We start from the raw sequence: 26,074 nt of genomic DNA on the forward strand, positions 1-26,074 counted from the left end.
TTTTTTACTATCAGCCAAATGAATCTATGACAAGGTACTAATGGTAAAACTTATTAAGGCACTGTGTTTAAAACCATGTTTCCCTGGGCTCCTATCACTACTTATTTCAGAAGCATTCTCATAACTGACCTTAGTATGTATCTTTAACATACAAAGGATACCGAGATTGTTTCTAAGCTTTCCTATTTTAGGGCCTTCCTGCCGTGTTAAACTGCACCCATGGACAAAGGCGGGGGGCACTGCAGGTCAAGAGGATGGGAAGATGACAACGAGGAGATCACTCACCACTTTGACCACGGTTGCGTTGGCCATATTTGCATTTCCGACCTCCTTAGCATACTTCCTCATGGCCTTTCTCCTAGCTCCCATTATGTGCGCCGGGTTCACGCCAGTCTTCCAGAAGAGCAATAGACGCAAAATCACTTCTTGGCTCCCAGGGACCCACTCACATGCAGTTAATCTTCAAATCTCCCCCTCTGCCTGTTTTCTATGCCATCTTATGACCCCCACCCTTGCTCCGCCGTTCCCCCAGATGCCGTGAACCGTTCCTCCCTCATGAAAAGAACATTAATGCCTTCCTTACTCTTGGTCTTGATTCAAGACAACCAGAAGCTAAAGTATTAAAGAGAATTTTTAAAGCAGTATTTCTCAAACTTAGATCTCTCAGATTCTTTTATTTCAGAGACTCTGTGGGTCGATTGGGAGGTTTTCCTATATACTGGGCAGTAACGGGTCGAGTTCTAATCATGACCGAAGAACCCACATGATCCTAAGAGTAAGAAACCTAAAATTATTTTTTTACTCTTTTTTCTTAAAATTTTTTTGAAAAGGTAATATACGCATATGATAAGAGGATGAATAGTGGCGTCGGTTGCCCAACAAAGTGAACGTACTTAAATCCATCCACTAAGTTGTACAGTTGGAAATAGTTAAAATGGTAAATTTTATGCTACGTATATTTTACCACAATAAAAAAAAAAAGAGAAGGAAATAGTATAAAAGGTAAACCAAGACATTTAAGTGACCCTCGCGTCCCTGTGAATCCACAGGTCCCCTCCTCAGAGATAATCACTCAATTTCTCACGACTCACCTTTCTTTTTAATGCACTGCTATACAAATCGCTGTTTGCATAATAAATTGGGGCATTTATTTGGAATATTTTTATTCCAGGAATTTCTTTCACCTGAGAAACAAAATGTTAGTGAATTTAACACATGGGAACATTTCAGAATCAAAATTACAACTGCCTCCCTCCTCCACCTTGAAAATTAATACAGAGGTTGCTAAGGGCCGTCACTGTGTTTAGAGGAAATGACATCACTTGACTCTGTGTACTCACACTCTGGAGGGAGGAGGACTGAGAAAAAAGCCTTTAAAAAATGCGTCTCTCTCCATTTCTTTCAAAAGTCTTTCCTTGTTTTATTTTTATCATAACGTACAAAGAAGAAGGAAGTGAAAAATATTTAAAAAGAGAAAAAAAATGGATAGGAGAGGGGAGGCTGCTACTCAGCCTGTGAGAAGAAGGGAAACAAAGTGCACAGAGGTTTACACTGGCTGATTCATGGACCGCAGGCAGGAGTCGAAACCGACCCAAGGGACACAGAGTGAATATTTTATCAAGAGGCCTCGTGGAACTCCAGAATGTGGTGTGGAAACAAGAAATTCAGCACTCGATTCTTCAGAAGGAGGAAAAAATAGCCATCCTAACACCAGTCCTATTTCCTAATACCTTATAGTGAGTCTGAGAATTTCTTCCCAAGCATAAAACAAAACAAACACAAAACCAGTTTCAAAAGAATTTGTAAAAGCCTTTGAGGTTCCACATAAGAAAAGAACATTCAAAATGAAGGAAACTGTAAGCCATATTTTTAACCGTTAAAAATGGAGTGGTAGAATTCCACAGCCTCACACTGCCTGTGCTTTTCACGTGGTTAACGTTAGGATTTCACCATCAGGAGAAAGTCATGCATATACAAACCATCCACTTAGTTTCAGTATTTTCCCAACATATAATTTAATTCCAAGAATATATATTTATCCTCATTAAAGAAAGAGGAAAAATAAATATTAGGAAGCTGAGTAATTAATGCATAGTATAAACCATAAAACGAAACCTGGATAGTAAATCAAAGTTCAGGCACTTCCCTCTGACCACTACACCTCTGTCCTTTTCACCCCTTTTTGTCCTAGGTAAAAATAATAGTTAGCTGACGACATCACATGCTTAAAAAAACGATAGAAAAAGGTCCTACCTCCTCGAATGCGTCTATGTCAATATACACATCAGTGTCAGGAAGTTGTCCAAGGACTTTGTAGCTCGGGCTGAGGACAGAGAGTGAGTGTGTTAAGATCCCAGCGTGCGGAGGTGCAGCACGCGACAGAACCATGAGGTTCTGCACGTTTACAGGTCACGTACGGATTTGCTAATGAATCCAGGAATACTTGATCCTGATATGGCGTCTTTTTTAAGGGCTCCACATAATAGCACATTCCCAGTGCCATTCCAAGCCTAGACACCCCACACACCTCCCAAACACATACACAACACACACACCCCACATACACCTCGCACCACACAGACGCCCTGACCCCACCACGCACTACACACATCACGTACACAATCTGATCAGGACCAAAGACTTGGGCATTTAAAGATGGAGGCCAAAATGAAGTGCACAGAGCTCGTCATGCCAGGGACACGTGTGACTCAAGTTCTCAGGCCACTCAGTAGATAGAAGTGTCTCCCTGCTCTAATTCTAAAGTAGGAGAAGACACCTTAATTTTGTTCGTACTAAGAGTCTCTGACTCATGGCGGGGGGTCATCAGCTGAAGGTGTGGGGAGAAAACAGAACTCTCAAATTAGCACAGAAATTTTCTTAAGTTTGGTTTGAATAGGTTTTAAACATTATTTTTTGAAAGCCCAAATTCCTAACTCTTTTTACAGGACAGTCTGGCTCAAATTAGATACTGTAATGATGACAGATACTGCTTCTTGGGCACCTATTACTCTATTATATCCTATGAACGGCCCTACTGGGCTTTCTTATGCCATCGTGTGGATGAGAAACTGAGGCCCAGTGGGGTTAGGTGAGTTGTTCAAGGTCAGAGAGCTCGGCAGAGCCAGAATACGGCTCCGGGTCTTGGATTTGACATTCCATGCTCTTGCCACCGTGCCCTGGTGCTTCTCAGCATGTGTGTGCAGGCGGTTTGTGAGTTAGAAAACATAGTACAAACGTTCGCTGTTTTTCTGGGTGGATTCCCTCAACGGGCATTCAGAGAACACACACTATGTGCCTGGTACTGGGCTCTGGGAACATCGCCTCCACAGCCGAGATGCTCACAGTCAGGTAGCGTCTGCGACAAACACACCACCAATGACTGATACTGTAGATAAAAGGCAAGGTTCTCAGTTGAGTTCTCAATGATGGGGAAACCTATAAGAGCACTGAAATGTTGTCTACAGGTTGCAGTCTAGTGCGGGGAGCGGGGCGTGAGGGACGCACACAAGCATCAGGCAAGTACACAACGGGGAGACACGTGAGGTGCTGGGGGAGGACTGAGCACTGTGGCAAGTGCACAGGGAAGCTGGGCCTCAAAGTATGCGGATTCCAACAGGCAGATGAGGAATGGGCCTTCCTGACCACCCTGAGTGCTCAGGAACCCCATTTCTTCAGCTCTGAACACTACTGCTCCCAGCGAAGGCCAGCTCCTTATTTCTTCCCTAAAGACTGTAGGAATAAGGAAGGCTCTTTCTATGAACTCCCATGCAGCTTTATTTGGGCATTTGTTATGCTTATCATCACACTGTGCCTTGCTCACACACCTACTGAAGCACTCATAACCATGTATTCCAGTTTCCTGAAGATGGATTATGAAAGGCTGACAAAGAGTCAGCTTCTGGATTCACAAAAACTCATGTGTGAATCATTGCCCACCACGTACTGTGTGATCTCGGGTAAGTGTCTCAACCACTCTAGGCATCAGTTTCCACATTTGACAAATGGGGATGCAATCCATGAGGATGTAGCTGTGAGGAAGAAATGACATAAAGCATGGATCTTTGCGCAGAGCTGGGCACATAACCAACTACAATAATTTAGTGTCCCCATTACTTCACTATCATAAGTAGCATCATTGTCGTTATACACGTCTGTCATCCTTAGGAGAAGGCAACCTTTTTGAAGGAAAGGACCATGTCTTATTTATTGCAATATCCCTAGAGTCTAGCATTTCCCTGAGAACATACTGGTCCCTCAAAAAACATTTCTTCAATGGAGATTATAAATATTTTAATGTCGTTTATAACAGTGATCAAACGGTGAGCTCTGTGGGGGCAGCAGCTGATTTTCCGCCATATTTCTAGCAGCCTCAGTGCCCCCATGGATGTCGCTGAATGAACTGGATGTCCTTTAACCGTGTGTGCTGTAAGGGGATCTGGGCATTTGGAAAACAAGCCAAAGTCATCTCTGGACAGTGTGCCCTAATTACAGAAAAAGACGCCACGTGAAAATAAACACCGGAGTGCTGGTCTCCCAAACCCTAGCCTACAAAGACGCAGCAAAATCACCAACAAGGGACAGAACATGCAAAATGAACTTTAGTTAATTATTTGAGGGAATAAGAGAAGTAAAATATTTTTTAAAAAACTTGCTCAACTTCAAAATTTATGACAGGAAACCGTAAAATCCTATTATGTAAAAAAAAAAAAAGCAAACAAAAAACAAAGAAAACAAAAAAGTAAAAAAAAATTCAAGTTCTATACTGTGGCTTGTTACAGGATATAGACAAGTTTTTCTAACCCGTGATGTTCACCAAAGCTCTGAGATGAAGAACTCTTGCATGTACTCATACAGTTCTATATAAAAATGGGGGGAACTTCTTTTACATAAATATGGGCAACAGTGTTAGAGTTTGTTATTAAAAGTAGTTTAATTCTCATCTTGAGCTTAGATCCCACGTCTTGTTAACACTTCCCTCAATTCATTTTGATGAGGAAAATGCTCACTTCCTACTCTGGAGAGCGGGGAGCACCCCACCATTTTGAGGATAAAGGTCAACTTTCCCATCCAGCAACCTTTCAACACACCGCCGTCAAAACTTTAAGAAGCACCATGAAATTTGCAACTACAGGAAAAACTAGACTAACCTCATTTTCATTCCCCCTTGTGTTAAATTTGTTGGTGGACAGCACGTGTGAGGCACTGTGCTAAGCCCTTTGTATGCATTATTCTCATTTGAACCTTACTGCAACTCTTTGAGGTAGCAAGTATTAGTCCCATTTCACAGATGCAGAGACCGAGGCTCTGAGAGGTTATGTACAGTCACGGAGCTTATAGAGTGGGCAGCCAGGACTTCAACCCAGGGCTGTCTGAAAGTCAGGCTATGTCTATAGAAACACGTTTCCTTTTTGTTCTTTATGGTGATTTCTTTTTTTTTTTAATCACGAACACGGTATTTTTTTAAAGGTTATTTTATACCTTCCCCAGCGGGCTCAGCTTCCTACTAGGGAGAAGAGATGACAGGCAATCACAGTTCAGGGTGGAGGAAGGGACAACTGAAGACCTGCATGTGATAACTTGGAGTCAGAGTCTGCTCCGTGTCATCAAAAGCCATGTCATCACCCAGCGCCACAGCAAAGTGCAAGAACACCCAGTTCATTCAGAAGAGTACATAAGCCAGCGTGCCACTGGGCCCAGAATGGTACGAACAATGGTGGAAATCAGGCTCTTTTAACAGAATCACTGATGGAAGCATAAACAGTGACAGAGTTGAGCATCCGGCAAGATTATAGTGAGTTTTTTATTTGCCATTTCATTTATTTAGTCAACAGGCTCCATGAGTCTTCAGCTCCCTCTCATGCTGATCGGAAATAACCAAAGGGCTCTATTTTTCCCAGGTCAAGCTTTGATCGACATTCAGAGTCAGTGCTGCGACCTCAGGCAGGACTCTCACACCCTTCCAGTCTGTGCACTCACCTCTGTGTTCTGTAAATCACGGTCAGCAGCGCAATGATCACGGCAGTAATCAAACCATAGTCCAATCCCAGGAACAAGGAGGAGACAAAAGTGGTAAGCCAGATGGTCTGAAGGAAAGACGGAAAGCTTGATGTAGAATCACTATTAAAAATTTCCTAGGAGGGGGCTGGCCCCGTGGCCGAGTGGTTAAGTTCGCGCGCTGCGCTGCAGGCGGCCCAGTGTTTCGTTGGTTCGAATCCTGGGCGCGGACATGGCACTGCTCATCTGGCCACGCTGGGGCAGCGTCCCACATGCCACAACTAGAAGGACCCACAACGAAGAATATACAACTATGTACCGGGGGGCTTTAGGGAGAAAAAGGAAAAAATAAAATCTTTAAAAAAAAAAAAAAATTTCCTAGGAGTTACACACACACACACACGGTACCTAACCTTGCCCAACTGCATCCTGCATACAGCAACTGAATGCACTACCTTATCTTCCTCACACTTTTATCCGCACTAATCCACTCGTTGCTATGACATAGACACCTGACAGTCACCTTTGTTACTCACCAGCTCTATTTTACTGGTTCTCCAGAAAAAGGGTAGATCTGAGAACTGCATGAACATTCCCTTCAGGTTGACGATCACAATGGCCGACAGCACAGCCTGAAATACAGCACAAGCACGCATGCCTCTCCTCTTGTGTCCCGAGACCCCTCTGCTGGCTCCTCACTGTCCTCCTGCCCTCCCCATGTCCGCTCCCCGCTCACTTCCTACATGGCAGTTGACAGTATGTTGGGAGCCATGAACGCCTGGATTTTCAGGACTTGCTTAGCTAAAATGGGCCTTGGAAAACCAGGCTTATATCCTAGTAGCAAACCTGCTTGGTGGTCAAGAGGTTCAGAACTAAACTCGGTACTCAAGGAATTATGTCACCTGTGGTCTTCCTCCATTATGATTTTCTCTACTTCAGATCGTTCCTGATTCTACTAGGTTAATATATCAGTAAACAAATGTCTTATGAGTGTGCGCCATCCCAGACTTTTAGTGAAAGTATAGGGTCATAGAAGATCAAAGAGAGAAGGGACCTTGGAGACCAGCCAGTCCAAAGCCCAGAGAAGGAAACTGAGAACAGAAATGTTGAGAAGGCTTCCCAAGGTCCCAGCTGCTGGCAGATTGTGAAGCAGGATCTTGGTCCCGGCCTTGGCCCGTTCTCATACCACCTTCCTGGGGTTACAGTCAGAACCCACAAGATAGCCACAAAAAAAAATTAACCAAAGGAGCAAAATCTCTACCCATGGAAAAACATCACACCAAGTCCAAGGTACACACCTGGGGTAACGATTCAAACAGGAATCCGGTGGCTAAAATGACCAGCAGAATCATTAACGAGGCCAAGCAACCTGCAAGCTGAATGAGAGAAGACACAGGGAAGCGGCTTTTAGGGGAGCTGAGTGGGAGGCAGGGCACAGGCCGGTCTGAGTCTTTTGATAATCACTGTGGGAAGATCAAGGAAATACGGATTCAAATAAGTCACCCAAAACCATTACATAAACCGATAACTCCTTCCCACTGCCTCTCTAAAATTTTGGTTCCTCTTACAGCTTTTAAACAGAACTGAAATGCTTAAATATGCTCACTGAAATGCCCTTGCCAGGGTGGGGCAAAGGAGATGTCTGGTGCTGACCTGAGACCCAGGAGGGCCAAGAGTTCAGACAAGACTTTGCTGTCCAATGTGGCAGCCACCAGCCACATGTGGCCATTTAAGTGTAAAAAATTAAAATTAAATAAAATGAAAAATTCAGGTCTTGGTTGAACTAGCCACACTTCAAGTGCTCAAGAGCCACACGTGGCTGGTGGCTGCCGAATTGGATGGTGCAAATACCAAACATTTCCATCACCGCAGAAAGTTCTATTGCACGCTGCTGGCATCCTGCCCATACTCAGTCTCAGGCTTTCATGACAACGTCCTATGTCTGAACCTTGAGGTCTACTGGTAGTCGGGAGTGTTGTACAGTTTTTTGATTTAATTGGAGAATATACCTCTTTCCTATAGATTCAGTTCCCTGTGGTTCACGTCAACCAATCACGCCTTTGTCTGATTCACTACACAGCCCACTAGAGCACGGATCTTCAGGCAGGGCAGCTTTGTTTGGGTTCTGAACAGAATCAAGGGATTAAAGTTGGCCACCCCAATCATCATCCCTTCGAGGCCGGTTGTATACGCACCTGTGTCTTCCCTCCAGTTCCCTCCTGAACAAGGCTTCGAGACAAGGAGCATGAAATTGAAAAAGTCTGGAAGAGGGAGCCAATGGAATTGCACAGGCCCAGGGCAATGAGCTCCTTGCCACGTGGAAACAAAGCAGAAAAGAGAGCGGTCATTCTCCAGGAAGGAAGGCATGATGCTCATGTAATACCCATTCCCAGCAGTACAGGCTGTCTCTTCATTCTCTTTTCAGATACAAGAATTTGTTTAGCATGAGTTCAAAATAGGAATTATTGCATAATTTAAGGTGGGAGAAAAACACTTTGAATTTTTACTCTGTTGAAGATAAATGCTGTGCTCACCACCCAGCCCTCTCTTTCCCAAACACACTCTACACAAATAATGCTTTTTTTTTAAAAAAAAAAAAAAAAAACTGCAGCCAAAAGGACAAAACATTTTTGTGGTTTAAGAGAAAGTTATTGGCATATAGGACTAATGGCATCTTTTAAATGCCTGGGCTCTTGCTCATCAACAAGCATATGCCAGTGTCCTGCTGGGACCAGCGAGTGAGTCCTGCTCTCAGGGATGCTTCTGGTCTTCCTAGTTGGATCACTGTGTCTCCTCTGAATGTGGAGCATCTAGCCTCCTCTGAGAAATACAGTGTGTTAAAACAGATGTTGTCACGCCAAAACCATAGCTCATGGTTTGGATTAAATACCTTATCTGTAGCTATGTTATAAAAGAAGGCAGCAAAGACTACATTGTGGAGTTTGAGTGTTGAATCACATACTCAAAGTTCAATGAGCAAAGAGAAGCCTTCCTGTGGAGTAAATTGGTCTGGAAAGACATTTTATTCTCAGGCTGTGAGCTTTAAAAATAGGGATAATGTCTACAGGAGTACAGCAAACTGGAAGCCTCAGACTGGAGATTTCACCTTTCTGGCTGGACCTCTGCCCATCAGGTGAGATAGGACTCTGAACCTTGGTGTTCTGATGACCAATACACATAACTCATGAAAAAAATTGTAGTGCTGAATAAATACATGCTTCAAATACATCCACCGTCAAACCAAAAGTTTTCCTAGCCGATAGAGAAATCCAGTTCATCTGCCTTCCATAACAGAGCACAATGCTTGTACCACTACGAAACATCTGCAGGAAATTAATGTTTTTACCTGATTGCCATCAACCTGGTAGCCATGTTTATTTGCCAAGGTCTTGGCCATTGAGATGGTCACTGAAAATCCAACGATGGCTATGGCGATGGCATCCACGTACACTAGGTGGAAGAGGCTGGTGTCCGGATTGGCTGGAGGGAGCAGCCTGCAAGGTGAAGCTGACTTTAACCTGGGCGTTGCGACCACTGGGGAAAAACATGCAACTAGAAGGGAGCATTTCAGAGGGGCGTTATTGCAAGTGAGGAGATCAATGCCTGGGTACTTGTTTGCTCTGGTTTGGCAGAAAAGAGGGCCCTCCTTGACACAGAGGTTCTTTCCAGGTGGAAAGTTCTTTCTCCACTCTGGTAGAATCCCCCGTGTGCCGGCTTTCTACCTGAATGGGTTCTCAGCAGACATCAGATGCTGCGTTATTTAGAAAAGGAGGAACTCCATACCTCATGGCATCCCACATGGCAGGTGTAAGAAAGACACAGAACAGGAAGAAGAGAGGGTCAGCAAGGTGTTTGGACGTAACAAGACATTCGAACCAAAGACGGAGGTGGAGAGGCTGTTGGACAAGGGCTACTTCAGAGGAGAATTACTGCCCGAGCAACAGGAGGCACTCGCTGCTCTCGGTCCCTGCTATTTCATGCAAGGGCTCTGCTTCTGCCCAGGATCCCCGCGGGGCAGTTCTGAGGTGGGAATGGAGCAGATTCTACTCCCTCTGTCTCACTTGGGAAGCCTGAGAAACTGGAGGGGCCGAGAGTGTGACTCCTGGAGCCCCACAATGGGGAACCTAATTTTTGGGTCCATTTTTGTAGTTTGGAACATTTGTCCTAAAGGAACAGAATAGAGATTCCCTAGGATGGCATGGGGGAAGGGCAACAGAGGTTCTCAGAGGCACTTGCTCCAATTCAAGGCACTGAGCTAAATGATAATAATAACAAGAATCAATTAATTGATGCACAATATTATTATAATTACAATAACAATCGTTTGTTTATTAGATGCCTCCTCTGTGCCAGGCTCTGTGCTTATTTACCTCCAATATCCCTGAGAGCTAGGCATCATTATAATCCCCATTTTACAGTAAAGATGAGGAAAATCAGGGATATGAGGTTAAGCAACTTGTCCAAGGTCAAAAGGCTCATCATCTAAGTACAACGAAAGCCATGAAGAACCCACCCTCTATGCCCATTTCTCTTATGATGTCATAACACAGAGACGAAGGGCATGTCCCAAGTTCTCGAGCCAGGGAAGGGAGGGGGAGAAAGGAACCTAAAATATATTAAGCCTAGATTATGTACTACACGCTTCACATATGTCATCTCACTTGTCCTCACAACAATCCTATTAGATAGGCGCCATTATTATCCCAATTTATGGGTGAAAAATAGATGCTTACAGACGTTATGTAATTTGCCCACGATGGAGCAGGGAGTCAAACCCGGTGGGTCTGACCGTAAACTTAGTGTCTTCCCCTTGCACTTTGCTGCATAAGCATTAACAACGAGGGAAGGCCTAGCAGGCTTGGGTCTGAGGAGTAAGAATATGAGAAAAGGATGCATTTTGGGATGAGTTGAGGAAAGTAAAACAAGAAATCGGATATATTGTCATGACCGGGATCTTTAACAGTCAATTCTGTTTCTGGACACTGTACTGTGTACTTATGTGTAGATTGGTGTGGCAGTCTGCTTTCAAATACGGCCACCAACAATTCCTCCCATACTTGTGTGTGCTGCTCCTCGTGTCTACAGGTGGAATCTGGTTTCCCTCTTGCTGAATCTGGGCTGGCCTTGTGATTTGCTTTGACCAAGAGAATGTGGTGGAAGTGATGCTGTACAGGTGCCTTAAGCAGCCTGGCAGCTTCTGCTTTTCTGTCCTGTTGTCCTGAGCCACCACGTAAAGTCTGGCTACCCTGCTGGAGACACAACATGGAGAGAAGCTCCGAGCCAGCCCCGGCTGTTCCAGCCCTCCAGGTAAGGCGCCAGACATGGGAGTGAAGCCCTCTTGGATCCTCCAGACCAGTCACACCTTCAGACACCTGAAGCTGCATGAGACCCCAAGGGAGACCAGTAGGAGAACTACCCAGCTAAGCACAACCTAGATTGCAAAGCGGTGAGCAAATAAATGGATGTTGTTTTAAGCCACTGTTTGCGGTTTTGTCATTTAGCAATAACACTCACAATGATAACTGAATCAGTATGATTGTATGTAGACAGGTAGTTAGGTAGGCATTATTTATCTTCTGCTTGGTTTTGGGCAAAGTTCCAGAAAGATAAGGTTTCTGGGTAGCCAAGTTCCAGAAAGGTAAAATGTTCTTTTTTTAAAACGTTTAGCTCTCACATATGGAGGGAAGGCAATATATTTGGGTACAATGCAATAGGGAAAGGAAGGTACTAGGTAGAAACTATGGTGGCAGGTGAATTTTTAAATGGAGAAATCTAAATGTAAGCATTTCACATTTAATCCAATTATTTGTGAGTAGTTATTGAGCAGGGTCATCCCGTCAAAGACTAATGTTTATCACACGACTACTCACGGTAGAGACCAAGCTGTGAGGCAATGGAAAGAGGACAACCGGGTATCGGAAGACGGAGTTCTGGGTCCAGGCTGGGACACCTGGGTGGGTCACTGAACCTCACTCACATCTCTCAAATGTCCCCTTCTCTGACACCCTACCTAAAACAGCAACCCAGCCCCTCCGATCCCCGACCTGGCTTCCTGTTTCTTTGTAGCACTTTCCATGATCTGTTTATTGGTTTACTGCCTGTCCGGCTCCCCCAACAGACCATAAGCTCCATGAGGGCAAAGACTTTTTTGCTTGTGTGTGCTTTCGTTTTTAACTGCTGTGTCCCAGCACATAACAGGCACTCAACAAACACAGCTGAATAAGTGAGAATAAACGAACTTTCCAATGGGGATAAGTATATGTCAACAGTGTTACTGTGAGCATCAACTGAGATGGGGGGTATCAAAGTATTTTATAAATTATAAATCCAAATAGAAAAGCACGTGCCATGACTGTGTTATACCTTTACGTGGAATCATAAGTACATGTTCATGATAGCACTCTGCTGTTCTGAAGTACAGTGCACGCTTCATCCTTCAACACTTGCTCTGGGGAGGGAACTGTGGCTTAAAGAGCAATTCCTGCCCCCTGTGCTTCCCAGGAGGCTCTTCGAAGGGACCAGAGGCAAGGCCTGACGGAATATGCCAGGTTCTGTCACTGCCCAACACCTGGCAAATGTCTGACTCCATTCTTTCGGAAAGAGAGAAGAGGGTGGTGAGAGAAAGAGACAGAGAGATAGTCCAAGAGATAGAAACACAGAGACATACAGAGAGATACAGGGACAGCAGAGAGTGTCAGAGGGGAACAGACTGAGACCAGGGGAGACTCGAAGTCATTCTTGGTCCTTCAAATATAGAGAATGGTAAAATTTTCAAAATGTAGAGTTAGATAAAATACATGAAGCGTAGAAGTAAAATATGCTTTGAAACTAGAAAACTCATTGAAATAACAAGCCACAGGACTCTCAGTTAACATAAGGTCTTGAATGCTTACTGCGTATGACAGGTGTGACACTAGCTGCTCAGTATTTGTCACCTCCTGCAACTCTTAGAACTGCCCTCGAGACAGGGATTAATTACCATGCTTACCTCGCAGGGGAAACTGAGGCTTTGAGAGGATAGTGACTTATTCAAGGTCACACGGCTAGTAAGTGGCAAGCTAGATTTAGGTCTTTTTGCATTTAATTCCTGGGCTGCCCAAGGCGAGGTTTTATAAACCGATCAGCGCTAAATGATAGGAAACAAAACAAAACAAAAAACCACATGCCACTGTTGATGGGATTGTAAAAGGGTGCAACCACTATGGAAAACAGTATGGAGGTTCCTCAAAAAGTTAAAAATAGAACTGTCATGTGATCCAGCAATCCCATTTCTGGGTACATACCCAAAGAACAGAAAGGAGGATCTTGAAGAGATATTCGCACACCCCAGCAGGACTACTCACAATGGCCAAGAGGCAGAAGCAACCCAAACGTCCATTGACGGATGGATGGATAAGCAAAACGTGGCACAGACATACAGTGAAATTTTATTCAGCTTTTAAAAAGAAGGAAATCCTGGGGCTGGCCCCGTGGCCAAGTGGTTAAGTTCGTACACTCCGCTGCAGGCGGCCCAGCGTTTCATTGGTTCGAGTCTTGGGCGCGGACATGGCACTGCTCATCAAACCACGCTGAGGCAGTGTCCCACATGCCACAACTAGAAGGACCCACAACGAATATACAACTATGTACTGGGGGGCTTTGGGGAGAAAAAGGAAAAAATAAAATCTTTAGGAAAAAAAGAAAAAAAAGAAGGAAATCCTGTCACATGCTACAGCATGAGTGAACCGTGAGGATATTATGCTAAATGAAATAAGCCAGTCACAAAAAGACAAATACTGTATTATTCCAGTTATATGAGGTACCTACAGCAGTCAAAATCAGAGAGACAAAAAGGAGAATGGTGGTTGCCAGGGCCTGGGGGGAAGGGAGAATGTGGCATTATTGTTCAACGGGTATACAGTTTCAGATTTGCAAGATGAGAAAGTTCTGGAGATCTGTTTCGCAACAATGTGAACATACTTAACACTACTGAACTATATACTTAAAAATGATTAAAATGGAAAATTTTGTTATGTGTTTTTTATTACAATAAAAAAAACCTCCCACACATGCTAAAAAAACCAAAGCAAAAATAAAACCCCCAAACCCTCAGCTATTTGATATGTTGGAAAAAAGAGATTTTTCATTGCAAGAACACTAAAGCAGGAGTTAGAAACAATCATAGATCCACGGATCATTCAAGTCACACGGTTATTTAAAATAAAACTGTTTTCCTACCCAAGAGGCAGTGTCCCAACGACATCCACATTGTACGATTCTTGCAAGTTAAACCCAGCTGAAATGCCCGTTCCCATCACCACCTAAAAGACACAAATCCAAACGTACCGTTAGAGCAGAAAATTCGAACACCCCAAATGAGCTTCAAACAATTTGTTAGCCAAGCCAAATCTGTTCCCACTTTTAACTTTCGGTTTTAAAAAGAATGATAGTTAGCTTACAGGAATTCTAACTTCTCCTAATGACCCTTCCCCACAAAATCAAAATGGACTCTACAGTTTGCTTGTAGCCTGGAATTCTTTTCTCTTTATTTTGTTCTGTATTTGGCTAGTTGACTGCAAACAGAAAGAAGCTATAAAACCTTTCCTGAATTGACTCTGCCTTTGGGGCAGGTGAAATGAGTCTCTGGGCAAGATGGCATGAACAAAGGACACTGAAATGTGTATAATGACAGTGTATCATTATAAAATGTCTGTGTGGATCTACAATCCTCCTGCTGAGCCAGTTTCCAGGATAGCAGCACCAAGTGTGTCAGAGGCCCCCACCAGCACCCCATAGCCGTCTTCTCCCACGCAGCTACAGGGTCAGGGTCAGAGGGAAACTGCCTGTCACACAGATGTGACATTGTACATACGGCTTCCCGGATTGTCAGGGCATTGATTTAGTTGGTGTGCAAAATACAACCCTTAGTGAGCTACAAGAAGAGAAAAATAATAGGAGAGAGAGCAATTTTCTTCATCCTGAAGGACGACTGCTACAGAACTTTCTGAGTGGGCTGAGAGAGAAAAGGAATCAGGGCTGGCCCAGGAAGGGGCCAGTCCCTCACAGTGGTGGCTACTGTAGGGGACCAATAATAAGGTAAACTTATCGCCAGACAGCAGCCTGAAGGCCAAGGGCATGGGTGCTTCTGGCCCCTTTGATGCAATGTGCTTTTTTTGTCGGTTGCAATTATGTTTGTCACCCTTAAGTACATTTGTTGTGCATCCCAAACCGGGGGAGTGCCCAGAATATTCAAGTCCACAGGGTAAATACGGCTCAAGTTCCTGGAGCATCAACTATATGCAATAGTAAATAATTTAAACCATTGTTTTCCTATCAACACAAGCAGATGTATTATGAAATAGAATGCAAAAATTAAAAAAGTTGTGATAAAAAAGAAATTTTATGTTTAAAGAGATTCATAAAAACTCTGTCCCAAATTTTCCAGTATGGCTTCTCCTCCTTGCTCTGAGGAATACTCAGGTAAGAAGCTAAAAACCCTGGTTCACTGTAATTACAATGATAAAATTCTGGAGACCACTGCCCTAGGAAACGTGAAGGAATCTTTTTAAAAGGGAATCTGGAAAATGGACAGAACTAGGAACCCAAGCCAGGAAAGGCGATCTTCATCGTTTACTTCATCCTTAGGGCTTGCCTAACCCCTTGCCATGCAAAGGAGCTGAGAACTTCTTGCTGGACTCTGGGAGGAAAGAGGAACTGTGCCCACCCTCAGCGACAGGACAGGTTTTGAAATGGTGGGAGACAGTCCTTTGGGGTGTAGACAAGACCAAAGCATAGACAAGGATCAAAGGGACTCCTTCTTGTGAGCTGTAATCCCAGCCAGTTGTTTTTGTGGCTGAAACTTTTTGCTAAATTTGGATCAGACACTGATGCTTTTTAATTCTTATCCTTGTGGCTCCTGAACTACACCAAGGTGCCCCCGGGCACCCAGGGGAACTCACCGGGACACTGTGGGATATAACTTTCAAGGGAAACAGTGACATCTGTCGGACACTGTGCAATCTTCTAGTTTGCCGTGGTTGATAGTTTCAACACCAGTTCCTACTACACTCCTTTTGATTGCACTATATCTTTGCAAAGCTTAGTGCTCAGTGGTTGCTGTGATAAAAAGCAGGTACCACGCAACAATCAAAGTGAACAGGACATGAGGGTAATGGTGTCCACCTGAGTCAAGGCCTGAGCGGCTGTGAAGTGCCCACCAGCCACACATATCCTGTTAATAGTTGTGGTTATTTCAGACCATAATAAATTGTATTACACTTCAATTCATGTGCATTATTTTTACAAATGCTTCCTAAGTTGTTAGATATAGATAAATATTAAGTTGTTTGGACCTAACTTAATAAATGGAACTGTTAGGTATTTCTTTTGGCTGAGAGGCGCCAGGAACCAAGAAAGTTTGGGAACTTTTGTCTTTTGCTCTTTTCGAAATGAAAACAGCTTAATTTTTTCAAGTTATTAAAGTGATATGTCCATTATAAAACAATTAGACAATAAAAATTTCGAGGAAGAGGGAGCTGGCGCAGTGGTGTAGTGGTTAAGTTCACGCTGTGCTTTGGTGGTCTGGGGTTCGCAGGTTCGGATCCCAGGCATGGACCTAGCACCATTCATCAAGCTATGCTGTGGTGGCATTCCACATAAAATTGAGGAAGATTGGCACAGATGTTAGTTCAGGGCCCATGTTCCTCACTCACTCACTTACACACACACACACACACACCCCTGTCTATGCTTTAACGTTTCTTCTTTTTTGCCAGAGTATTTGTAAAAGTTCCCCTTGACAAATTCTAACCTTCTCTTGGCAGAACCGAGAGAAAAAACGTCTAGGTGTATGTGGCCGAAAGTCGACTTACCGCAAAGAACTCTAAAGGAATGGGGGCCGGCAATTTCTCTTTAAATCTCTCATTAAACTCCTTGCCACCCAACAGCAAACCAAAAACCATCAGCCCGACGCCTAGGGAACACACGTTGAGGTTTTTAACATTCTGCAACACAGCAACTGTACTCTGTAACACAGTGAACACCGGATGTTTACATCAAGAAACAGCCCGAGTGGACAGACACGCTCGTGCACCAGCTCACACCATCCCACGACTGGATGTTCGCAGATAGAAGTTCTCAGGTTGAAATCTCACTCCTTCTGGTTTTCACCAATTAGGAGTCATTTCTACCCAGTCACACAACTTCGTAATTGTAATTCTTACCCAACCTTCTTATATTCTAGTGTTCTTTGATACGCTAACATCTCAATGTGGGAGTATAAAATTCAGAAAAGTAACCCTTCTGCTGAGTCCTGAGCATTAGGACAGGCTTAGGGGCTGATATCAGCAAGATAATCCCAAAGTAGATAAATAGAAATGCTTTTGGGAGCTGAACGAGGAAGGAATCATTGTTAGTAGAAACCAGGTGGGCTTTGAAGGCAAGAGAATGCCGAAGCGTGGGATGAAGCCCAGGTGAGTCGAAGAAAGCCCCTTGGTTTTACGGCAGGCTGCAGTCTCAGCACCCCAAACACAGTCAGGACCCATGTGGACCCTGGGAAAACAGGTGACCGCCGAGCCCAGGCCACACAGCTTTCCCGTCAACGCCTAGAGCACACTCAGTTGCTTGTCTGCCGTTTCCTTTGTGACAAGGCACTCAGAGAAAGCTCAGAGGAAGCAGCATGTTACCAGCTATGATGGGAAACGAAGAATTTGGTTATTTAGGGAACGGTCCTACAGTTTGACTCCATTCTAATCAATCAGGGACTCAATTTAAATGTCACTTCCTCAAAGCGACTTTCCTAGACCCCTAATCTAAAGGTCTCCCGATGCAACCGTCATAGGGGCCCGTACCTTTTCTTCACAGCACTGAACACGGTTTGTAATTAATTACCTATTTATGCAATGAATGGCTTACTGTCTTCCCATTGGACTGGGAGCTCCCAGGGCAAGGGCCCTGTCTGCTCGCTCACCAGCACAGGGTCTGGCACATAAGCACCTACAAAGGCTGTAGTCCTTTCTGTCCGAGAACAGCGTTAGCAACATCTCAGAAGTTTTGATATGTGGTCCTTCAACTGTCACTTGGTTCTAATTATTTCATAGTTTCCTCTTTATCCATGGATTATTTAGAAGGATTTTTTTTTGTTTCTACATGATCAGTTATGACCATTATTCCCCATGTGCTTGCAAATAATTTCTACCTTCTCCAGGTTGGGTGCAAAGGACTATATTATTTTATTAAACTAGTTAATTGTGTTAGTTAAATCTTTTAGACTTTTTTTTTTTTTGCCTGCTTGAGTAAGCAGTTTTTGAAAGAGAAACTTTCTCCTACAATGCTTTTAAATTATTTGTTAGTTCCCAAAGAGAACACAATTTAGTCCTAAGAAAGAGCTGGCTCTTCAGCTAATTTTGGTGAAGGTGTAGTCATCAAATAAAGACCTAACAAGACAATTCCTTGGGAGGTAGGCAGTATCACATATTAAGAAAATGAGAGTTGAAGGTTCAGTCTCCTTGCAGTGCTCTTCTCAGACAAGCCTCAGAATAACTGAATCCTTTCCATTTTATTGAAATTCTTGGAAAAGAGAAAGATGAGCTTTGAAGGTAAAAGTGATACAAAAAAGGAGGAAAATAAAGAGGGAAAAGCAAGTAGCAGGAAGCGAGAAAGCTGCTTACTTACATACACCACGGAAAAGATGCCACTGTACCGCTTTGTTTTCACTCCAAACAAGTATTTCAACATGGAGGTGAAGACGTGCACGGCGGCCGCGGTGGTAAACCCACGGACCAGGGGCTCCGTGAGGTAGATGGCCACAAATCCAAACCTACAGACACCTAGGCAAAACTGTTTTTTTTTTTAATGACGAAGAAACAAATAAATCACATGATAGATCAGGAAGTTAAACCAACAGAAGACACACAAAAGCTCTTTCTGGAGCACTTTCTAACTCTGCAAACTTGCGCCTGGAGCAGTTAAGCAGCTACGACTCACGCGCTGGTTACACAGAAAGCAGCGGAAGGTTTGCAGCGGCTTGGAGCCCCAGAGAGCACTGGCCACACTTGTCCTTTCCCTGTCTCGTGAGCCGGGCGCACCTTTAGTCATGTTACTTCCTGTTCCTTCCAAGCAGATAAGAGATGCCCTCAGCCCATTAATAACCCATCCTGCTTCAAACTCGTCTTGCCCTTGGGATTTCTAAATTTCCCAGCTGAGGCTTGTTAGATCCTAATAAACATCAATATAAGTAAGACCTGCGGTAGGACTGGTGATCCTGAGTGATTTGAACCCTGGGCTCTGGATCTCTGCCAGATGACCCTGCCCACCGTGCAGACCAGCCAAGAGTCCTCCATTGATACTCATTAAATGAAAAAATAAGAGCCCACTTCTGCATCTGCGAGTCTCACCTGGATGATTCCTGAAAGTAAGGTCACAGACATGGCCACCTTCACTCTCAAGGCGTCTCTTGCTTCCGTGCCGTTCGTTGCGTTTACTCCTCCCGGAATGACTATATCATCTGGAACCAATCGAACAGCCACAGCGCCAATCATCAGGCTAATAACAGCAAACGGACCTGAAATAACAAAGCATTAATAATTTCAGTGTATCTGATGTGGTTGTGGCCAGGACTCCAGGAGACACAGGTGAGGCTGATAAATCATCCTTGAAATAAAACTGCACTATGTCCTTAAGCATTCTGCTCCTGCTTCATGTGTAAGGTGTGTGTGTGTGCAGACTGATCTCTCCAGAAACGACCATGGCCATATCTTCCATCCCACATACTCTTCCAGAACCCGGACATTTCCCCACTAAGAGGTAGCCTAATTCCTCCCTCCTTGAGTCTGGCTGGACCTGTGACATGCTAGCAACCAAAACAATGCAGCAGACTGACACTGCGAGACTTCTGAGGCCAGGTAACAAAAGCTGGTGTGGCTTCCACCTGAGAATGTAATACTTGCTTGTGCTGGAGCCCTGAGCACAAGAGCACTTCATTTAGGATCACATGAGAGCGGGTGGGAGAGAAGCGGAGGGGGATGGAGAGAGAGAGAGAGACAGAGAGAGGTTAAGACTTCTGTACCTTCTGCAGCTCAGCTCCCATCTCTCAACGACTTGAGAGACCCTGAGCCAGAACTGCCCCGATGAGCCCTTCCCAAATCCTGACACAGTAAACTGAGAGACAGTGAAATGACTTTGTTTGAAGCTGCTAAATTTGGGGGGTGTTACCCAGCAATGGACATCCAAAACATCGTGTGTGTGTTTGCTGGTGGCAGCTTTACGCAGTGCCAGCATACTATGAAATACATACAGATCTGATCCTAAATAGAGTAAAAGGAAACCATTTACAAGTCAGGGTCTAAAATAGAACAAAAATGCAATTCATGCATACTAATTAGGAACTTGCAGTACCACTAATAAGATAAATTTAAAAAAAGCAGATGCAAATAAATTGTATTATGAACCGAAGTGCTTTTTTCACAGATTTCAATAGCTCTTTTTACATAAGAAAATCATCTTTTTTCATTATCCCAAGATTAGAAGAAAGGTAATTATAGTTCTAGAATTCTTGGGGGGAGTGTACATTTTTAAAGCACCTACTGGGTTTGCAGTAACACATGTTATTATTAAACAGATATTCTAACAACAATCACGCTATTTCTTTGGCACATTGCAAAACTGGGAAACCCAAAAAGAAAGGTACTAAAACATCAAGAATAACTTCTACCGATGGATATGTGTCTGGAGGTTCCCAAGAAACAATACATGATGACAGGGTAAAACGAAGAGTACAGGCCAAACACAGGAGGCACGGCTGCCAACATGGCGAAGGCCAAACCTGTGGGATTAAAAAACAAACAGAAATGGGGAGTTGTTAGAAAGCACAGGGTTATACGTATTTTTCTCTTAACTCTTTATCTCTGAGGAACACGTGAACACAATCTGAATTTAAGCAGCTGTGTCTTACCCTGCCCGCCCTTCCACCACCATCCTACATGTAATCCTATATCTGTGCTCAGAGAATCCAGGCTGAGACAGTTTTCCCTGTCATCCCCTCTTTGTGGAGGGTGGATTTTTTTCCACTTTATTCTCTCACAAATTAGATTAGGGTAGAAAGTCCTGACTGGCGCAGTTGTAATCTGGGGTTGAGGCCCAAATGCTGGCTGTTTCTCTAGTGAGGTCTTTTTGTGGGTTCTCTGGAGACCCCTTTTCAATAAGGAACTCCCACTCTGCCATTCCCTGGCCAATGTAATGCCCCCTCCCCCTGTCCCTTGGATTCCTCCCTTGGCTCCTTATCAGAAAATACAGCTATTCCAGGTTCTTTCTGCTGGCGTGTGCTCATCCTGTAGGCAGTGTTCTTGGGCAGATACCTTTCCTACGAGGCAAGCCTGGTTATCTTCCAGGGCGCTCAGGTGTCCAAGTAACAGGCGTGTAGCGTTATTTCTGAGTTTATTGTTTTCGATATAGCCTATTGACTCATGTCTGTTTTTTTAGTTTCCCCTCAGTTACATCACAGTTATGTGACTTCTTTTTTTCCTTTGTAGAAAGTTTTGGGATCTTCTATTCATCTCCGGTATTCTGATATTTTACTACGGTGTGCCTTGTTTAAGCTATTTTTCATTGATCCTGGGGGGGTACTTGGCGGTCTTGCTCTCAGTCTGAAAACTCATGTATTTCAACTCTGGGAATATTCTTCGATAATCTCCTCCTGTCTGAACCAGAAATCTAAAGTCATTCTTGACCACCCCTCTTCCTCACTATCCCTATATCCAACTCACAGCCCAGAAACCTTGAAGCAATTCTTGACCCGCCCCGCTTCCTTTCTCCCCCAGGTCAACACAACAGCCAGTCTTGCTGATTTTATGGAAGCTTCTTTCCAACTCTTTCCATTTTTACAGCCACCACCCCAGTTCAGGATGGAAGAAGGCTAACGAGTCAAATAAAAATTTGTGGAATGGCATTTTGGTGGGACCCAGTGAGGCAGAATCCTGAGGATGTCTCTGAAGTGTTGGTGTACACGGGTTGACTGTGGCCTCACCGAGGGCACTTCCCGCAGGGCTGTTGGCCCAACTTGACTGGACGTCAGGTTAGCTTGTTCCCCATTTCAGACGCCGAGCCTCTGTCCGCTCCTCCTTCTGGCCTCGCCTCTGCCTTTGAATCTGTCCCTTTCTCTATCCTTGGGGCGTTGGTGCCCAAAGGGCTGTGGAAAACTGTCCTAAATCTGGTTTAAGGCTTTTGTTTAATAGATTCAATAGATTTGGCAAATCAGTCAGAAGGAAATTAAAAGCTCAGCTAATTAATCATGAGGGAAAGTGATATTTTTTGACAAATCGATCCTTTGGTAATTAATATCTGGGAAACTGGAGAAGGGAACAGATTTTTGGCTGGCTGACCTAGAGGCCGATCAAGCCATTATCACCTTTTGCCCCCAGTGAGCCACTGTCACCTCTAAGTGGTCTCCTCACATTCACTCTGGTGCCCCTCCCACCAACCAAATCCATTCCCCACACAGCAGTCTCACTGACCTCTTACAAAGGAAACCCAAGTCAAAAGCACGCTGAGCTCTTATTGCGCTCAGAACGCAACCCAGAAGTGACCAAGAAGGCTCTGTGGGGCTGCCCCTCGCTCCCTGTTATGCTGGCACACTGCCTTTCTGTTAATTCTTCAAACACCCAATGCTTTTCCTGCCAAGTGCCTTCACACGTGCTATTCCTTCTGCCTGAAATGCATTTCCTCTCTTTCTTTACCTGCTCCCCATTCCTCCTTTAGGTCTCAGCTCAAATCTTACTTCCTTAAAGAGGTTTTCGTGAATTACCTTCTTAAGTTAGGTCCCTCTATTATCATCTCACAGTACCCCTATTTTCCTTCACAGTGCTTAGCATCATTTGTAACTAAAACTTTATTTGTGCTCTTATTTGCTTCATGTCTTTCTCTGATTAGCCAGTTAGCTCCACGAGGACAAGAAGGGCCAGGCAGATGCTCAATAAACATGTGTGAATAGATGAACAAATTAACGAGTATTTTCTTCAATTCTCATATCACATGTAAAAAATCACACAAAGGCAGAGGAATTAGTATATCACGGTCCCTTGTAATTAGCATTATGAACTTATAAGTCAAGAATCTTAACAATGACAACCCCAACAACATGTTCATGGAGCGACTGATTAACCTAACAGGAAGTAAGGCAACGCCCAGCCAGTTCCTAAATGTACCAATCTACAAAGAATATCACCAAATTCTACAACTAATGTCTCTGGAGCTTTTTGAGGGTTAAAAGTTTCTGAAGAATCCTCGTAAGACAGGTCAATGTGACTAGAATGATATGATAAAAACCATGCATTTGCAACCATGATGAAAACAAACAGAAAAAAGATCAAGCAATTGTTTGAGGGGGTGGTAGCAAAGGAAACAGAAAGAGAAATAAATATATTCTACCAACCCTGAGGAAGCTGAAGCACCCCGGTGCTTATGCCTGAGACCAAGTCGCCCAGCACATACTCCTTGAATTTGTATGCTGGCAACCACTTGCTGATGGGCAGGAACATATAAATGATATTTCGTATTTTCTTAGGAGTACATCTGGAAGGACAAAGCCGGAGATAAAATGAGGTACATTCCTGGAGAATTCACACCAGGGCGTTTTCCCTTCCTTATATCCTGCAGCAATAAGGGAAAATTCACAATTGGTACTGAACATGACCCTTCCACACTGCAGAGATCAGAGACAAGAACTGCTTCTTGCAATGTTTTTTTTTTAATGGGAAACATCTCAATTGGCTCCATAATAATGTTCTACAACTGACCAGGAAAAATAAGAAAAATTTAGCTTCAAATCAATCAAGATACCCCAGAAGCTATTATTTTAATAGATGAAATACTTAATGTACTTTCTGTGTTGACATAAAAGCGAATCTGGGGAATTATTTACTGATCGAGTTAATTTTTGAATGTGGAATCATTGACCAGCATCAGCCCATTCAGTTTTCCCCTTCCTTATAAAATGAAGGAAATTTATACAGACAGTATGAGCTTTACAACATGTGTTTAATGCTTTAGGGTCTTTGATTAGGCAAACTCAAAACACCATTTGTCACTGGAGCGTAGTAGCTGGGTCTATGTCTGGTTGTCTTGGTTAGGTGGAACACCATGCTGATAAAACCAAGGCCTTGCATTTAATCCCTATATAGTTCAATTAACTTTGATATATAGACTATGTTCTGAGCCTCAGCCAGCCCTTTTGCCCATCTATGTAAATAATCAAAGACATCACTGAGTAAGAGTGTGGACAGATGAATTCCATCACCACCATGACAGCCTCAAGTCCTCATGGTGACGAGGAAGTAATTTACTCCATTCAAAAGATAATGCATTACTGTGGCATGCGTGGTACTTTAGATGGTGTTTTTAGTGGTTAAGAGTATCTGGTAATTAGATGAAGGAAGATATTGGAAGAAAAATGGGAGGCAACTGTGGCAAGAGCAATGAATTTGAGTGAAAACAAACGAGATTTGATATCAGTCTCCTTGTTTAGAAAATTGAGATATTATTAACAGCTACGTTTACGTAACGCTTACCACATGCCTCACACCTTGCATATTTTAACAGGTTTTAACCCCCAGTAACTCTATGATTTAAGTACTATTATCATTCCAATTTTACAGAGCAGCAAACTCAAGGGCACAGTTGACAGGTGGTGGGGACGAGGATTGAAACTCGTACCGTCTGACTCGAGCGTTTTTAACTTCTCCCGAGGATCATACTAGAGCATAGGGTCACTGTGAAGTGTAAATGAACCCGGACACACAGGGTGGGGTCTCAAGGGCTCAGGAGGCAGCAATTAGATGGTCTGCTTTGAAGTTGGGGCGCTATCAAGAGGCACACAGGTACTAACACTCCCAGGCCTGCACCATGCTGTGTGTGTGTCTCCAAAATGAAGAGCTGTAGGACACTGAGGTCCCTGACAGCTTAGGTGAGGCACTCAGATTCATGGTGTGGCCACATGCGGCAAAAGTCAAGGGGGGAAAACAGACAGGGTGGGTGGAACATTCCTGAGAGACAAAGGGAAGAGGCAGATAGTTTGAAGGTGGGCGGAGAATTGGAAAGTGGGTTATTTACGTAAACCCTCACACAGCCATAAGGCATGGTAGGAATTTAATAAATATGGTGTAGTACATAATGAAGCCCGTGTTCAATCCAGTATCACTGACTGAACTTTATGGGCAGCCCTGCAAATCATGAGTGCTCACCACTCATTTTGTGGCCATCTCACCAGCATTTCTTTATACGTTTGACCTTGCTTCTCTCATAACTGGATGACAGAATAAAGGAAACAGGTTAAAACGCAACATACATGAACGCCTGCTTCAGCTTGTCCCCAATGGAATCCGGAACCTTGTCCTTCTTGTGCAGTCTTTCCTGGAGGACGGGATGACTGAAGATAGGCCTGTCCACATAGTACCTCCGGGTTGCTGCGAGGATTTCATTTTCTTCAGCATGATCCATAGTACTCTGAAATTGTTCATCCACAGCAGGAGACAAGCATTTCCTGAGTGTCACTAAAGGAGAAAATAAAAAACTCTATTTCAGATGCCAAAATCCTACTGATCAGTGTTCCTACGTGTCTCTTCCCTGTGGTATTCCAAGTTCTTCTGTGGACTTCTTCATCTTTGGACATCTCAGAGCACCTAACATGGTGCTCTGTACATGGTAGGCATTAAGAAATGAAATAAAAATCAATAAGACATTCGTGACTTCTCTCCTCCTGGGAGACAAGGTAGTGTGTATACTTTTAATAAACGTTCATACGTAATTCAGTGGCTAAATATTGTAGTCACTTGGTTCCAGGTCCATATTAGGGGAATAGTGAGTCAGGCTGACTCTGACCATTCACACGTCAAGGAAACAGAAAAAGGGGGAAGATTAGTCCTTAAACCGACCCCAAGTTTCTGGAAGGTACAACAGCCTCCTTTCCAACCCTGTGCTCACATCTGACTACTCCTTAAATTGTTCTGTGGTTCAGAGTTGACGCTTGTATGTCTCCACGAAGGAAGCTCCTGGTGACTCTTGTGAAAGGCTACAAGTTGAAAACATCAGTGCAATTTATAATATTATTTTA

At 43.8% G+C, this 26,074-nt stretch overlaps 1 protein-coding gene across 1 annotated transcript in view; it reads right to left on the reverse strand.

Moving 5' to 3' along the window:
* The window catches only part of SLC26A5 (solute carrier family 26 member 5), a 50,048-nt gene that overhangs the window by 6,868 nt on the left and 17,106 nt on the right, over positions 1-26,074 (reverse strand). Inside the window, exons 3-17 of the mRNA XM_046669848.1 lie at positions 25,310-25,514; positions 23,399-23,538; positions 20,684-20,794; positions 19,368-19,534; positions 18,646-18,810; positions 16,845-16,997; positions 14,212-14,294; positions 9,341-9,488; positions 8,190-8,303; positions 7,293-7,370; positions 6,531-6,626; positions 5,977-6,083; positions 2,254-2,323; positions 1,092-1,184; positions 286-393 (exon numbers count right to left, since the gene is read on the reverse strand). Coding sequence (XP_046525804.1) covers positions 286-393; positions 1,092-1,184; positions 2,254-2,323; positions 5,977-6,083; positions 6,531-6,626; positions 7,293-7,370; positions 8,190-8,303; positions 9,341-9,488; positions 14,212-14,294; positions 16,845-16,997; positions 18,646-18,810; positions 19,368-19,534; positions 20,684-20,794; positions 23,399-23,538; positions 25,310-25,461 — 1,785 coding nt within the window. The 5' untranslated portion in view covers positions 25,462-25,514. The remainder of the gene's footprint in view (positions 1-285; positions 394-1,091; positions 1,185-2,253; positions 2,324-5,976; positions 6,084-6,530; positions 6,627-7,292; positions 7,371-8,189; positions 8,304-9,340; positions 9,489-14,211; positions 14,295-16,844; positions 16,998-18,645; positions 18,811-19,367; positions 19,535-20,683; positions 20,795-23,398; positions 23,539-25,309; positions 25,515-26,074) is intronic.

The sequence above is a fragment of the Equus quagga genome, chromosome 8 (genome assembly GCF_021613505.1).
Source record: "Equus quagga isolate Etosha38 chromosome 8, UCLA_HA_Equagga_1.0, whole genome shotgun sequence".
Lineage (NCBI taxonomy): Eukaryota > Metazoa > Chordata > Mammalia > Perissodactyla > Equidae > Equus > Equus quagga.